Raw genomic sequence first — 12298 nt, forward strand, 5'->3', positions numbered from 1 at the left:
TTTAGTTTGATGTCTTTTGTCTTACATGATCCGACCCGACCCGCTATGAACCGATATTTTTATACAGCTAGGGGCCTAAAATCTTTGAAAATATTCCGCACCCCCAGGAAAAAATTCCTGAGTCCGCCACTGCATAAATTGAAGTTAATGTTAGAACTGGAACATAAGAAATTGACAACTACATAGCTTAAATTAGTTACTATTTAAAATTAGAACCAAAACATATTATTTTTACCAAAGTATTGGAACCTGTCATGTAATTAACTCTAACGTTCTCATAAATCTGAAATAAAAAAAAAATACTTTTACACATAATAGTGATATTTGAATTAACAACGAATGAAAAGAAAATTATAAGTTTTAGAACTAGTCAATGGCCACCTGCCCACAAAAATGAGGTGGGTCCATCAATTATGTTTAAAAAATTATTGTTCAAAAAAAAAAAAAAAAAAAAAAAAAAAACTAATTGCCACCTACCATGACAACTCAACCGAAAGAAAAAAACCCCTTAATAGCTTCTAGTTTTGGACCAGGGTAGGGTTCATCTCTTTTTGAACTGGTTCACGAACTTGTGTTGAATACTATTAAATACTACCCAAAACTGGAGATTTCCAAAGCAAAAGCAAAATGAACAGAGAGGTTTCTTGCGAGTTGGTGGGAGGTAGTAATCAGTCAGGTGTTTGGGATACTTTGAAATCAAGATACCTTTGCGCTCATGAGCCACTGTCTGCTGCTGCAACTGCTACACCGGATGATCGAAGATATTTGACATCTCTTTGGGTTTTTGAGGATAGAGAATGAAACCGGTTAATCTCTTAACATCATGTACATAGTTAGATAGTTAGAATTATTATTACATAGCGGTTATAAAGTACGAGGACCAAAGTTGACAAAGTAGAAGTTGGAAACTACCCTAATAACCGAATGGGTGTGTCTCTACACACACACACCATTTCGAATCGGTGCAAGGAAAAGAACAAAGGGATGCGACGGTTGGAACGAGTGGACAAGATTCGACATATTCTCTCATTCATTCACTTGTACATACATTCAAGATTTGTATTCTTTCAATAAAGGTTAGTTTACGTTTATTCGTTCATTGTGATATTCATTGTTCGTTATCAAGATTCTGGGCAACAGTGGTATCAGAGCCTAGGGCTCAAATTCGTCTCGGGAAGATAATCATCAGGCGGGTGGTTGAATTCCCTGACAATTCTGATCACGCAGGAGGCGTTGATTGGGTTGTTCTTGTTAAGTTTTAACACCAATCGCATCAAGCGGGTACGATTGTTGTTCGTTCGTTAATCGTTCATCAGGAGGGTGTTCGATTTTTTTTTATCTGATCATAGATTCTGAGTTTTTTGTTAATTCAAATCACGGCAAGAGGCTACGGTTCGAATTAAAGAAGACGGAAGCAAATCTGAGAAGTTTGTATTCCAGTTTGAAAAAGCAATCGCAAATCTGAGAAGTTTGGGTTGTTTAAAACACAAAATCTGAGAAGTTTTGTGATATCAAAGCATCAAGAGGGTGTTCGGTTGAGAAGTTTAGTCGCAAATCAAGCGGGTTTGGGGCTGATTGTTTTTGGGTTCGTATTTAGAGAGTCGCGAATCAAGCAGAAAGAAGAAAAAAAACGCAGCCAAGAGGGTTGTTAAGAAAAGTCAGAAAACCGTGCGGAGAATCACGATAAGAGAAGTCGGTCGGTTCGCAAATTCCAGGTTCTAAGTTCTATTTTTCTGGAATTTATATAAGATTTAGAAATTGATTTGATTCCACGTTCGAAAGTTAGTGTGAATTTTTGGAATCATAGACTTCGGTTTTAGGAGAAAACCAAAGTTTAGAAAGTGAAAATTGTTGGAAAGGAAATTATGGCGGATTCAGGAGGAGCCTCTCCGTCAAACGCGGTAGCAATTAAAGATGGTAGTTCGTTCTCCCAGTTTCACTGTCCTATTTTAAAGTCTACAAATTATACGGTATGGGCAATCCGTATAAAAACCATTTTGAGGGCAAACGGTTTATGGGAAATGATAGAACCAAAAGAAAATACGCAAGCGGATGAAAAGAAGGATATGATGGCGACCGCTTATTTATTTCAAGCACTACCGGAAGATATGATAATACAAGTTGCAAGTTGCAAGAGTGCAAAAGAAATTTGGGATGCATTAAAGACTAGACACGTCGGTGCAGATCGAGTGCAAAAGGCACGTCTTCAAACGCTCAAAACAGAGTTTGAGATGTTAAAGATGAAGGAGGAAGACACTATTGATTCGTTCACTGCAAGGCTAAATAGCATTGTCACGAGGGCAAGTGGTCTTGGATCAACTTTTGATCAACCGACTTTAGTACGGAAACTTTTGAGTTCTGTACCAAAAAGGTTCGTTCAAATTGTTGCAACCATTGAACAATTCGCTGATTTAGAAACAACGACGCTAGACGAGACAATTGGAAGGTTGAAAGCCTATGAAGAAAGGACCGGTTTGGTGGATGAAAACCCGGTATATAATCAAGAGAAACTTATGTATACGCGACGCGACAAGAACTATGGTCGTGGAAGGCGTTTTGGGAAGAATGGACAAGGAAGGTTCAACTCATCACAAGACAAATGGCGTGATGGAAAGTTCAAACAACAAGAAGAAGAAGATGATGAAGATTCATCACATGATGCTTACAAGAGTAGAAGCAACCAAAGGAAGTTCGGGAAGGATTTAAGCAAGATAAAATGCTACAATTGCCAAAAGTTTGGTCATTATGCCTCAGATTGTCCTGAATCAAATCAAAGAGGAGAAGAAACAAATCTGGTGCAGGAAGACGAGGAACCAACTCTCCTAATGGCAATCAAAGAAGACTGCAATGATCTACTTCAACAAGCACATAATGGCAAGCAAGACATGGAGAAAGATCAAGGTGCAACTTAAGGATGTTCGAGATTAAGGGGGTGAATGAAACCGGTTAATCTCTTAACATCATGTACATAGTTAGATAGTTAGAATTATTATTACATAGCGGTTATAAAGTATGAGGACCAAAGTTGACAAAGTAGAAGTTGGAAACTACCCTAATAACCGAATGGGTGTGTCTCTACACACACACCATTTCGAATCGGTGCAAGGAAAAGAACAAAGGGATGCGACGGTTGGAACGAGTGGACAAGATTCGACATATTCTCTCATTCATTCACTTGTACATACATTCAAGATTTGTATTCTTTCAATAAAGGTTAGTTTACGTTTATTCGTTCATTGTGATATTCATTGTTCGTTATCAAGATTCTGGGCAACAGAGAAGTGGATGGACCAGAATCCCCTCTACCCCCTAGTAAGTCTTTTCTATAATTTTGTTGATATAATTTAGTTAGTTGATCATTTTTGTGTGTTTACACATGCAACCACATAATTTTCTTCCACCTTTCCCTGTTCTGATAACTTCTTGTGGTGAAGTCAACTCTATGAATAAATGGTTATCTTGCACAAAGGGCAAATCTGTAATTCAAATTTTAATATGTGGGAAGAAAGCTAGGCATGATTTGGATGCATAACATTTGACACCTGTTAATATTAAACAATTTAATTTAGTTTAAAAACCAAACTGAAGCAACAAGGAGTGTTTGGATATGCATTCTTGAGGTAGTTATATGCACAACTCCGTTGTCTTGAAGCAGCCATTGGCGAAGCATAGTGGGGGCGGGAGGGGGCGGCCCACCCCCCGAACTTTTCGCTCAGTAGTCGTAAGTATGTAGTTTTCGTATAGAAATTTTTGGGTATATACGTTTTCGACCCCCCGTTTTATAGAAATTTTTGGGTATATAGTTTTCGACCCCCGGTCGGAAATCTCAAGCTTCGCCACCGGAAGCAGCTTATTATTTATCTAATTATTTTGGAATTAAATTAGGAAAACTAATTATAATGATTCAAGTCACAAAATCCAGTTTGCAGTGCATCTGCTCAACATTGTAGCTTCTAAACAGGTTTAACCCGGTCGCCATTTCATTATTCACATAATATTTGGATTTTAAATGTAATATGGATTAATTGTGTGCTATTGTAATCAATTTTCAAACATTTATCAATCGTAATAACCTCCTTACAATCTGTAGGCTTTTCTAATCTGATGGTCGATCAAAATATCTTTGACACACACATGATTAAGGAAAAAATCGCATCTGTTCTCAAGGATTTAAAATTCCGTGAGCAGCACGTGCTAGTTCAGTTTTGGTCCCCTGTTCCTGTCCGGAAGCGGTGGTTGCAAACGACCTGGGACCAACCTTTTGGTCTTGGTTTGGCTGATGAAGAGCTGTACTCATATAGAAAAAAGTCTGAACTGCGTCCAATTGTTGCGGATTTGGAACACAGAGAGAAATTAGGTTCACCAGGTCGTGTGTATATCCATAAGTTGCCAGAGTGGAGTTTGGATGTACATACAAGCTACAATATCCATGGGTATATTAATTTGCCTGTATTTGAATCTAGCAGTGATAGTTGTGTAGGCGTACTTGAAATCATAACATCATCGAGTTATGTTGATTTTGCGTTTGAGGTTGAAGAGGTCTCGAGAGCACTGAAGGTTTGTATTCTTACTACCATGTTTTTGTGATATTTGTTGCATACTTGTTCTCTGCAGTAATTGTGATGTGGATGTACAAGTGGGCTTTTTAATGTTCTTCATACTATTGATTTATTCACTTGTTAATCTTCATTTTTAACTTGGCAGACACAGAATCTGAAGTCTCCAAAGGTGTTTGAGGATCCAAGCGTTAGTGTGAGTTTTGTTCCATGTAATCTGAATATTTTTTTTAGTCTCAAATGGGTCAGATAAAAAGGATTAGCTAAAAAGGGCAATAGATAAAATGGTTTTTAATGTATACAACATTCAATATCATTGTTGGCCTCCAGAACTTGACACAGCGGAATCATCACATGAATTGGTGTTCATGATGTCGGTAAACAGTTTGAGAATGGATTGAAAGTTGGACAAACGATGATGTGATAAATGTGGACAATTACTAACAGTTATAATTGTCTTGGTACCGAGAGAATTCCCGGCAAAAGACTTAAATACATTGGGAGGAGAAACGGTTGGAGGGACGGTTGAGTTTGGCGGGAATAACCACCATTCGAAACCGACACAATCCATAAGACACACCTCCTCGAATTTACATACATACATATAAGTTTATATATCCTATAAATCGTTACATATAAATACGAAATTATGTTTATAATATTCTAACACTCTCCCCTAAACATAATCGAGTCTACGAGAGTGTTGCAGAACACTTTCATTAGCCGCATCCACAGCTGCCTTTGCCCTGTTGAAATCGAAGATTCTCCTGGCTTGTCTTTGTCTCTTGATCTCGTTCTAGCCATCATTTGTGAAAAATGCATAGTGCTCCTTTGGACTTCCTGCACCATCTCGACAGTCATCTTCTTCTATGTCATTCTTGATGTCTTCTCCTTCACTGCGGCTGCTCCGCATATCCATCTTAGATTCCAGCACTTCCTTATCATCTGCATTATCCCTTTCACTTCCTTATCATCTGCATTATCCCTTTCACTGACTCCTGACTGAACGATCTTAAACTTATAGTAGTAGACAAGGACGTCCAGGTACATCACATATATGAGACGCATTAACTCACCACCACTATATTCGAATCCCATATCTTTGGCCACCTTAGGCCACAGATTATTCTCAGTCACACTTCTGTGTCCTCCTTCCTTTTCTATTTCTAGATACAGATCCAGCAAAAACACCTTCCGATTATTCGACGCATAGGCCGGTAATGGTCTGGTGGTTATTCCCAGTTTCTTTATCATAAACCATTCTACCATTTCTTCAAATTTTGTTTGAAGAATATACTTATACTTTCCGATATACTCTTCATCGTCCATCATGTCGAGTAAAGCCTTGCAATCTAAAAAATCTTTAAATTTCAAAATTTGAAGTATCATCACGTTCCAATCCGGTTCGTTTGATGATATTTCAAGTTTTTCGAAATAACTGTTTAAATAATCGTTCTTGAAAGCCATAAACTCTTCTTCTTTATTCATCACTTTCTGTTTCTCTAAAATCCCCATTTCTTCTTCCTTAGTTAACCCAGATTTTGCATCTATACCATTTATTAGAGGAACACTAAATGTAGGATAAAGTTTACACTTATCCCCAGAGAATTTAACAGTAAACCCTTGTGTGATTAGTTGATCATAACTTAAGACATTCCTATCTATGTCTTGTGAGTAAAACACACTTTGAATTCGAATTCTTTCGATTCCTAAAATTACTTCCGTAACACCGATACCCCTTATGAAGTAAAACTGATTTTCACCCGTGTTTGACTCTACCCCTTTCATACTCTTAATACGTTTGAACATGTTTAAATTTCCAGAGAAATGATTTTTTAGAGATTTACTGACATACCAAATTTCCGACCATAAGCCACCATCTGTTCTGGTCACTATGAATTCTGGTTCCCAACTTCTTCTGTGTTCTTCATTCTTCACATCACGTTGTTGTACCCCGGTGTTGATTGCAAGACGTATTAATTGAGTTTCTTCGTCACTTTCTTTCCTCTTACAGTTTGAAACTTGATGGCCCGGATTATTGCAGTAGTAACATCGTTTTACTAGCCACCTTCTTCCCCTTTTTTCGTCTGCACAATGTTGACACGGAATAGTTGTAGATGTTGCCCTAAGATTGGAGTAATCTGTCGCTCTGATACCACTATGTTGGCCTCCAGAACTTGACACAGCGGAATCATCACATGAATTGGTGTTCATGATGTCGGTAAACAGTTTGAGAATGGATTGAAAGTTGGACAAACGACGATGTGATAAATGTGGACAATTACTAACAGTTATAATTGTCTTGGTACCGAGAGAATTCCCGGCAAAAGACTTAAATACATTGGGAGGAGAAACGGTTGGAGGGACGGTTGAGTTTGGCGGGAATAACCACCATTCGAAACCGACACAATCCATAAGACACACCTCCTCGAATTTACATACATACATATAAGTTTATATATCCTATAAATCGTTACATATAAATACGAAATTATGTTTATAATATTCTAACAATCATTTTATTTGAAAATTTAGATTATCCCTAAAATGGTATTGTTTTCGTGATCGTACTTAATCATACTAACATGCTTATTATTGATAATTGTTTTCTTATTTTCCAAAAAAAGGTACATAAAAGTGTTTTATCGGTCAACCCAAACCTACATACCATATTTCAACCCTACTAAAGATGACCCGTCTCAACCCAAACCCGGTTATACTTGCTACCTAATGTGCACATCTTACCACCTCTAGTATGTATGTACATGTATATGGGTGGGTAAGGGTATAGATCTATGTAAGCATATGTATATGAATACGTCTTTCTTGTGGGTCTATCCTTAATAGTTCAGACAGATTGCAGATGAAAGAAGGCAACGTGAACGGGATGAAATCTACAAGGCTTTAATAACGGTTTGTGATACACATAATTTACCTCTAGCTCAGACATGGGCTCCTTCTGGATACAGTAGTTATGTGGCTAAATCAGAAAATCTAGAGCAGAGTTGTAGCAGCTTCAACAGAAGCTGTATAGGGAAAGTCTGCATGTCAACAGTTGATCTACCATTCTACGTTCGAGACGTTAACTTGTGGGAATTCCATGAAGCCTGCAGAGAGAGACACCTAGACAAATCTAAAGGAGTTGTTGGGAGATCATTGTCATCCTGTGGTACATGCTTCTGTGAAGATGTAACAGAACTCGATGAAGACGATTACCCTTTGGTTCACATTGCACGCAAGAGTGAGTTAACTAGTTGTTTAGCTATCTATCTCAAGAGTCTTGAATCAGATGCTGAACATGTTATAGAGTTCTTTTTACCAGAATATATCGCAAACAAAACAGGCCTGAGAAGGTTGTTAGAAACAGTTAAGCAGCAGATCAAAAGCTCTTCTCGGATGCAATTAGATATTATATCACCTCCCCAAGTTATTGGAGGAGTCCCCTTTAAGTGGGACTTCGCGTCTCCACCTTCTCCTGTAAACTTATTGACTGAAAAAGGGGAGGCACCGCCACCTGAATCAGAAAATATCGAAAATGAGCTATCTAACTCTGCTGCAGCAGGAACAAGCCAGAGTGTTGTTCCTTATTCGGAGAGCAAGATTGAAGATTTTAGTATTGATCCAGGAAAAACAAGTAGAAAAAGGAAGAGATCGGATAGAATGGTTAGTTATGACGAAATAAAGAAACATTTTGGGAAGACAATAGACGAAGCTGCATCTATCCTTAAAGGTGAGTTCATAGCTTGTAGATGATGTCAATATTTGATTAATTTCCTTTTAATATTTTAATCTTCACCTTGTTCCGACATCGTGTCTATGTAGTTAGCAGATCTACTTTGAAGCGCATTTGCAGGAATCTTGGTATACCAAGGTGGCCATACAAGAACGGCCCTGATAAGAGTGATGCTGATACCTTTATGAAGTCAGATCAAACAGTAGCCGTCTTTACATCTGAAGGAGCGCCTACCTCAGTTTTTGTTGCTTCCAATGAACCAATTGGTGATCCTAATATTCTTGAGCGGGTGAAGTGGTGGGACTGAAGTGGGAGGGCGATAAGGGTGGGCTGGTTTGGGCCGATGTTGAGGTGAAATGAGGGATGTGATTGGGCTGGTTAGGGACGGATATATTGGGGTAAGAGGTAGTGGGCTGTGGCTGGGCTTGAGGAGTAGTGAAAGGTTGGTTGTGTGGCCAAAGGATGGGTGGGAAGGTGGTTAGGAAGTCATAGTTTGGGGGTGGGTTTATAGTGTTGGCGAATGGAAAGGTTGTTTCATCAAACGACATGTGACGAGAGATGATAAGTTGTTTAGTGCAAAGGTTGAAACACTTGTAACCGCGGTGGTTCGGCGGATACCCCAAGAAGACACAAGGGGTAGACCGTGGATCAAGTTTATGAATGGTGGTGTTGGGGAATAGGGGATAACAAAGGCATCCGAAGACGCGCAAATGGTCATAGGATGGTATGCATTGGTAAAGGGTTTCGGTGGGGGTGTTGTCGGTTAAAAGTTTAACGGGTAAGATATTTAGGAGGTAGGTAGCGGTTTCTAGGTCATGATGCCAAAAGGTATTTGGTAAAGAGGCATGCGAATCATGTTATTGATAGTCCGAATCATACGTTCGGCTTTATCGTTTTGGGAAGAGGTGTGAGGACAGGAGTGTCGAAAAGAGATACCATGTTTAGCGAAAAATGTTTTGAAGGAATGATTGACATACTCGGTTCCGTTGTCACACTGAAAAGTTTTGATGGGCCGCTCGAATTGGGTGGTTATTAATTTGTGAAAATGACAGAAAGTGGTATAGACTTGTGATTTATTTGACAGCGGGTAGGTCCATAAAAAATTAGTAACATCATCAATAAATAGAATATAATATCTATGTCTATTAGAGCTCAAAATGGGAGAAGTCCATAAGTCACTATGAATTAAATCAAATGGATAAAAAATACGAGTATCAGAATTGGCAAAAGGCAAACGAGTGCTTTTTCCAAGTACACAAGATTGACAAATGTTTTTATTTAAACTAGAAAAAATAATAGACGAAGACGACTTGAGAGACTGTAAAGGAGCACGTCCAGGGTGGCCAAGACGTTGATGCCATAATGTGGAGGTGACAGCAGCAAAGGTGGTTGGGAAGGTGGTGGTTCCAGGTCCAAGCACGAGTGGGTAGAGTTCACCGCTGCTGTTGCACCGGAGGATAGGGATCCGGCTGCTGTAATCCTTCACAATAAAACCAAAGGGGTCAAATTCGACAGACATAGAGTTGTCGGTAGTGAACCGACGAACAGAGATTAAATTTTTAAGCAGTTTGGGAGCATATAAAACATTTTTAAGAACAAGGGGAGGGAATGGGTTGGGTAATGTTTTAGTGCCATGTCCAAGTACCGGGATGGTGGAGCCATCACAGACGATATTTGTTGTCCCATGCTATTATTAGAAAAAGAGTGAAAATTATCAGAGGTATTAGACATGTTACTTGTCGCCCCGGTATCCATAAAATATGTCGGCTCATTCTGGTTCAATGACATTGCATTAAGTGCCTGATTGGTATCCGTTGGAACGTAAGCCGCGTGATGAGCCTGCGATGGTTTGGACCCTAATATGCCTGCCCCATTGTTGTTGTGTGGCCGAGAACTGGTGGTAGGATAGGGGCATGGAGGCGAGGCCCATTGTGGAGGATACTGTTGGTTCGGCCCATTAGTCGGCCAACCATAAGGAGGTGGCGGCCAGTAGTTGTAAGACGGGTATGGGTGGGGCCAATAGTGTGAGCGTCCTCTGCCTGAGCCATGCCTACCGCGACCACGACCGCGACTACGGTCAGATGAAGGAGAGAAGTCCGCGGTATGAGCTGGGGTTGGAGGAGCTGGGCGGGTGGATGTTTGAAGAGCCGTACCCGTGGCTTTGGCGGCATGAAGGGCCTGTTCCTGCTTGTGCGATTCAATGAGACAAAGTTTGGAACGGGCAGTGGCGAATGGTGGCAGTGGATCTTGACCTTGAAGCACGGTGCCGATGCCTTCATACTGTTCAGTGAGACCGGCGATGAGTTGTAGAACGAGAGCATCATTGTCAACGGGATTTCCCACGCTAGCTAACTGATCGGATAGCACTTTAAGTTCTTGACAGTAGGCTGAAACATTAGCAAAGTTCTCGAGACGGGTAGTGGTGAACCGATGGCGAAGGTGGAGAGTGCGAGCACTCTTGTTATCTTGGAACAGGTTCTCAAGGGTAGTCCATGCTTGGTGGGCGGTCGTACAAGGCTTGATGATAGTGTGAACGAGATCCTGAGAGATGGTTCCATAAATCCATTGAAGGACAATGGAATACAGGCGCTCCCAGGCTTCGTTGGCAGTGGATGTTTCAACGGTTTTATCTTTATCTTTTTCGGTGGATGGGCTGGCGGCAGGTGGTGGGCGGGGTAGTAGATGATCATAAACTTGGAAGGCCTTGCAATGGAGTTTAAATAATTCCGACCATGTAGACCAGTGGCCGGTTTCCATCTCAAGTGTGACGGGGATGGCCGTTTTAATGTTGGAGACCGTGACGGCCGGGTGAAGGGTTTTGGATTCCATAGTAGAAGAGTTTTGGAGGAGACATATTTTAGGGATGTCGGTGGCCGAGAACAAGGAAACAAAGGAGGAAGTCGGTGGCTGAGAAGAGAGGATTAGGGATGTTCCTGGTCTCTGATACCATGAAACAATAGGATCCTTGATCCTTCCCCCTCTCTAGGGTTTTCATTATATAGAAAACTATAATCCCATAATTTAGGGATACATACAATGAAAATGAATATGGAAACAATAATAAGTACAAGATAATCTATACAAATATATTATCTATTAGTTTGCTTCCCCAGCTCATGGGCACAAAGTAGGCCTTTAGCCATTGTCAATGGAAGAATACATACTACTGATTTGATATGTAGCTATTAAAAACAATCAATATGTAAGTTCCTAAACCACGTTCAAATTATGTTACAAAATTGAAGAGTTATATCACTACTAGAAAAATGGTTTTTTTGCTACAAAATTTTTTGACAAATTTCCCACAACTTAATTTTGGCGACAAGTTTCCCACAAATTATCGACAAATATTAAAAACCATAAATTTTCTCACAATTTTTCGACAAGATAGTCACCAAACCTATATTTGTGGCAATTTCGTTGCAAAGTTAACTATGTTTCCAACAATGTTCCCACAAAACTTAGTTTTTTTATTTATTAGCTTTTATTATTAGTTTAAAATTCAAAACAGTGGCAAACTTGTGGCAACTTTTTGAAAAATTTCCCACAAATTTTAGACAAATATTAAAAACCATAAATTTTCCCACAATTTTTCGACAAGATAGTCACCAAACCTGTATTTGTGGCAATTTCGTTGCAAAGTTAACTATGTTTCCAACAAGGTTCCCACAAAACTTTATTTCTTTTCCATTTATTAACTTTTATTATTAGTTAGTGCAATTTATAAAACAAAAAAAAATCAAAACAGTGGCAAATTTGTAGCAACTTCCAACAATTTTCCCACGAAATTTAATTATATTATTTGAGGCAGGTTAACGTACAATGGATCTTATCGTACAAAATGTACGCGATCATCCTAGGCGTACGATCTGTTGCGAATTCACTCATGAACATGCGAATTGTGCTCAAAAAAACCAACATGCGAAATTGCTTTATATACCAACATCGATTTCATCATATTTACTAACATGCGAAATTGGTAAAAAAAACCAACATGCGATTTCATAAA

At 39.3% G+C, this 12298-nt stretch overlaps 2 protein-coding genes across 2 annotated transcripts; one reads left to right on the forward strand and one right to left on the reverse strand.

The window, feature by feature from the left end:
* The first annotated feature begins 615 nt into the window (after window positions 1-615).
* On the forward strand, window positions 616-8596 carry LOC110923680 (protein NLP6-like). Its single transcript, XM_022167742.2, has 6 exons — window positions 616-780; window positions 3264-3312; window positions 4091-4557; window positions 4705-4752; window positions 7413-8286; window positions 8379-8596. The coding sequence occupies exons 1-6, from the start codon at window positions 628-630 to the stop codon at window positions 8594-8596; spliced, it is 1809 nt and encodes a 602-aa protein (XP_022023434.1). The 5' UTR covers window positions 616-627.
* A 1244-nt stretch (window positions 8597-9840) lies between these two features.
* Window positions 9841-11118, reverse strand: LOC110923681. Its single transcript, XM_022167743.1, has one exon. The coding sequence runs from the start codon at window positions 11116-11118 to the stop codon at window positions 9841-9843; it is 1278 nt and encodes a 425-aa protein (XP_022023435.1).
* Between the last annotated feature and the right edge of the window lie 1180 nt (window positions 11119-12298).

The sequence above is a fragment of the Helianthus annuus genome, chromosome 17 (assembly GCF_002127325.2).
Source record: "Helianthus annuus cultivar XRQ/B chromosome 17, HanXRQr2.0-SUNRISE, whole genome shotgun sequence".
NCBI lineage: Eukaryota > Viridiplantae > Streptophyta > Magnoliopsida > Asterales > Asteraceae > Helianthus > Helianthus annuus.

Excerpts from the sequence above, each read along its gene's own strand:
- LOC110923680 (XM_022167742.2), top strand. The coding sequence starts at position 628 with ATGAACAGAGAGGTTTCTTGCGAGTTGGTGGGAGGTAGTAATCAGTCA. Across the intron at positions 781-3,263 it reads GATATTTGACATCTCTTTGG|ATTCTGGGCAACAGAGAAGT; the intron begins GTTTTTGAGGAT and ends TTCGTTATCAAG. Across the intron at positions 4,558-4,704 it reads AGGTCTCGAGAGCACTGAAG|ACACAGAATCTGAAGTCTCC; the intron begins GTTTGTATTCTT and ends TTAACTTGGCAG.
- LOC110923681 (XM_022167743.1), bottom strand. The coding sequence starts at position 11,118 with ATGGAATCCAAAACCCTTCACCCGGCCGTCACGGTCTCCAACATTAAA.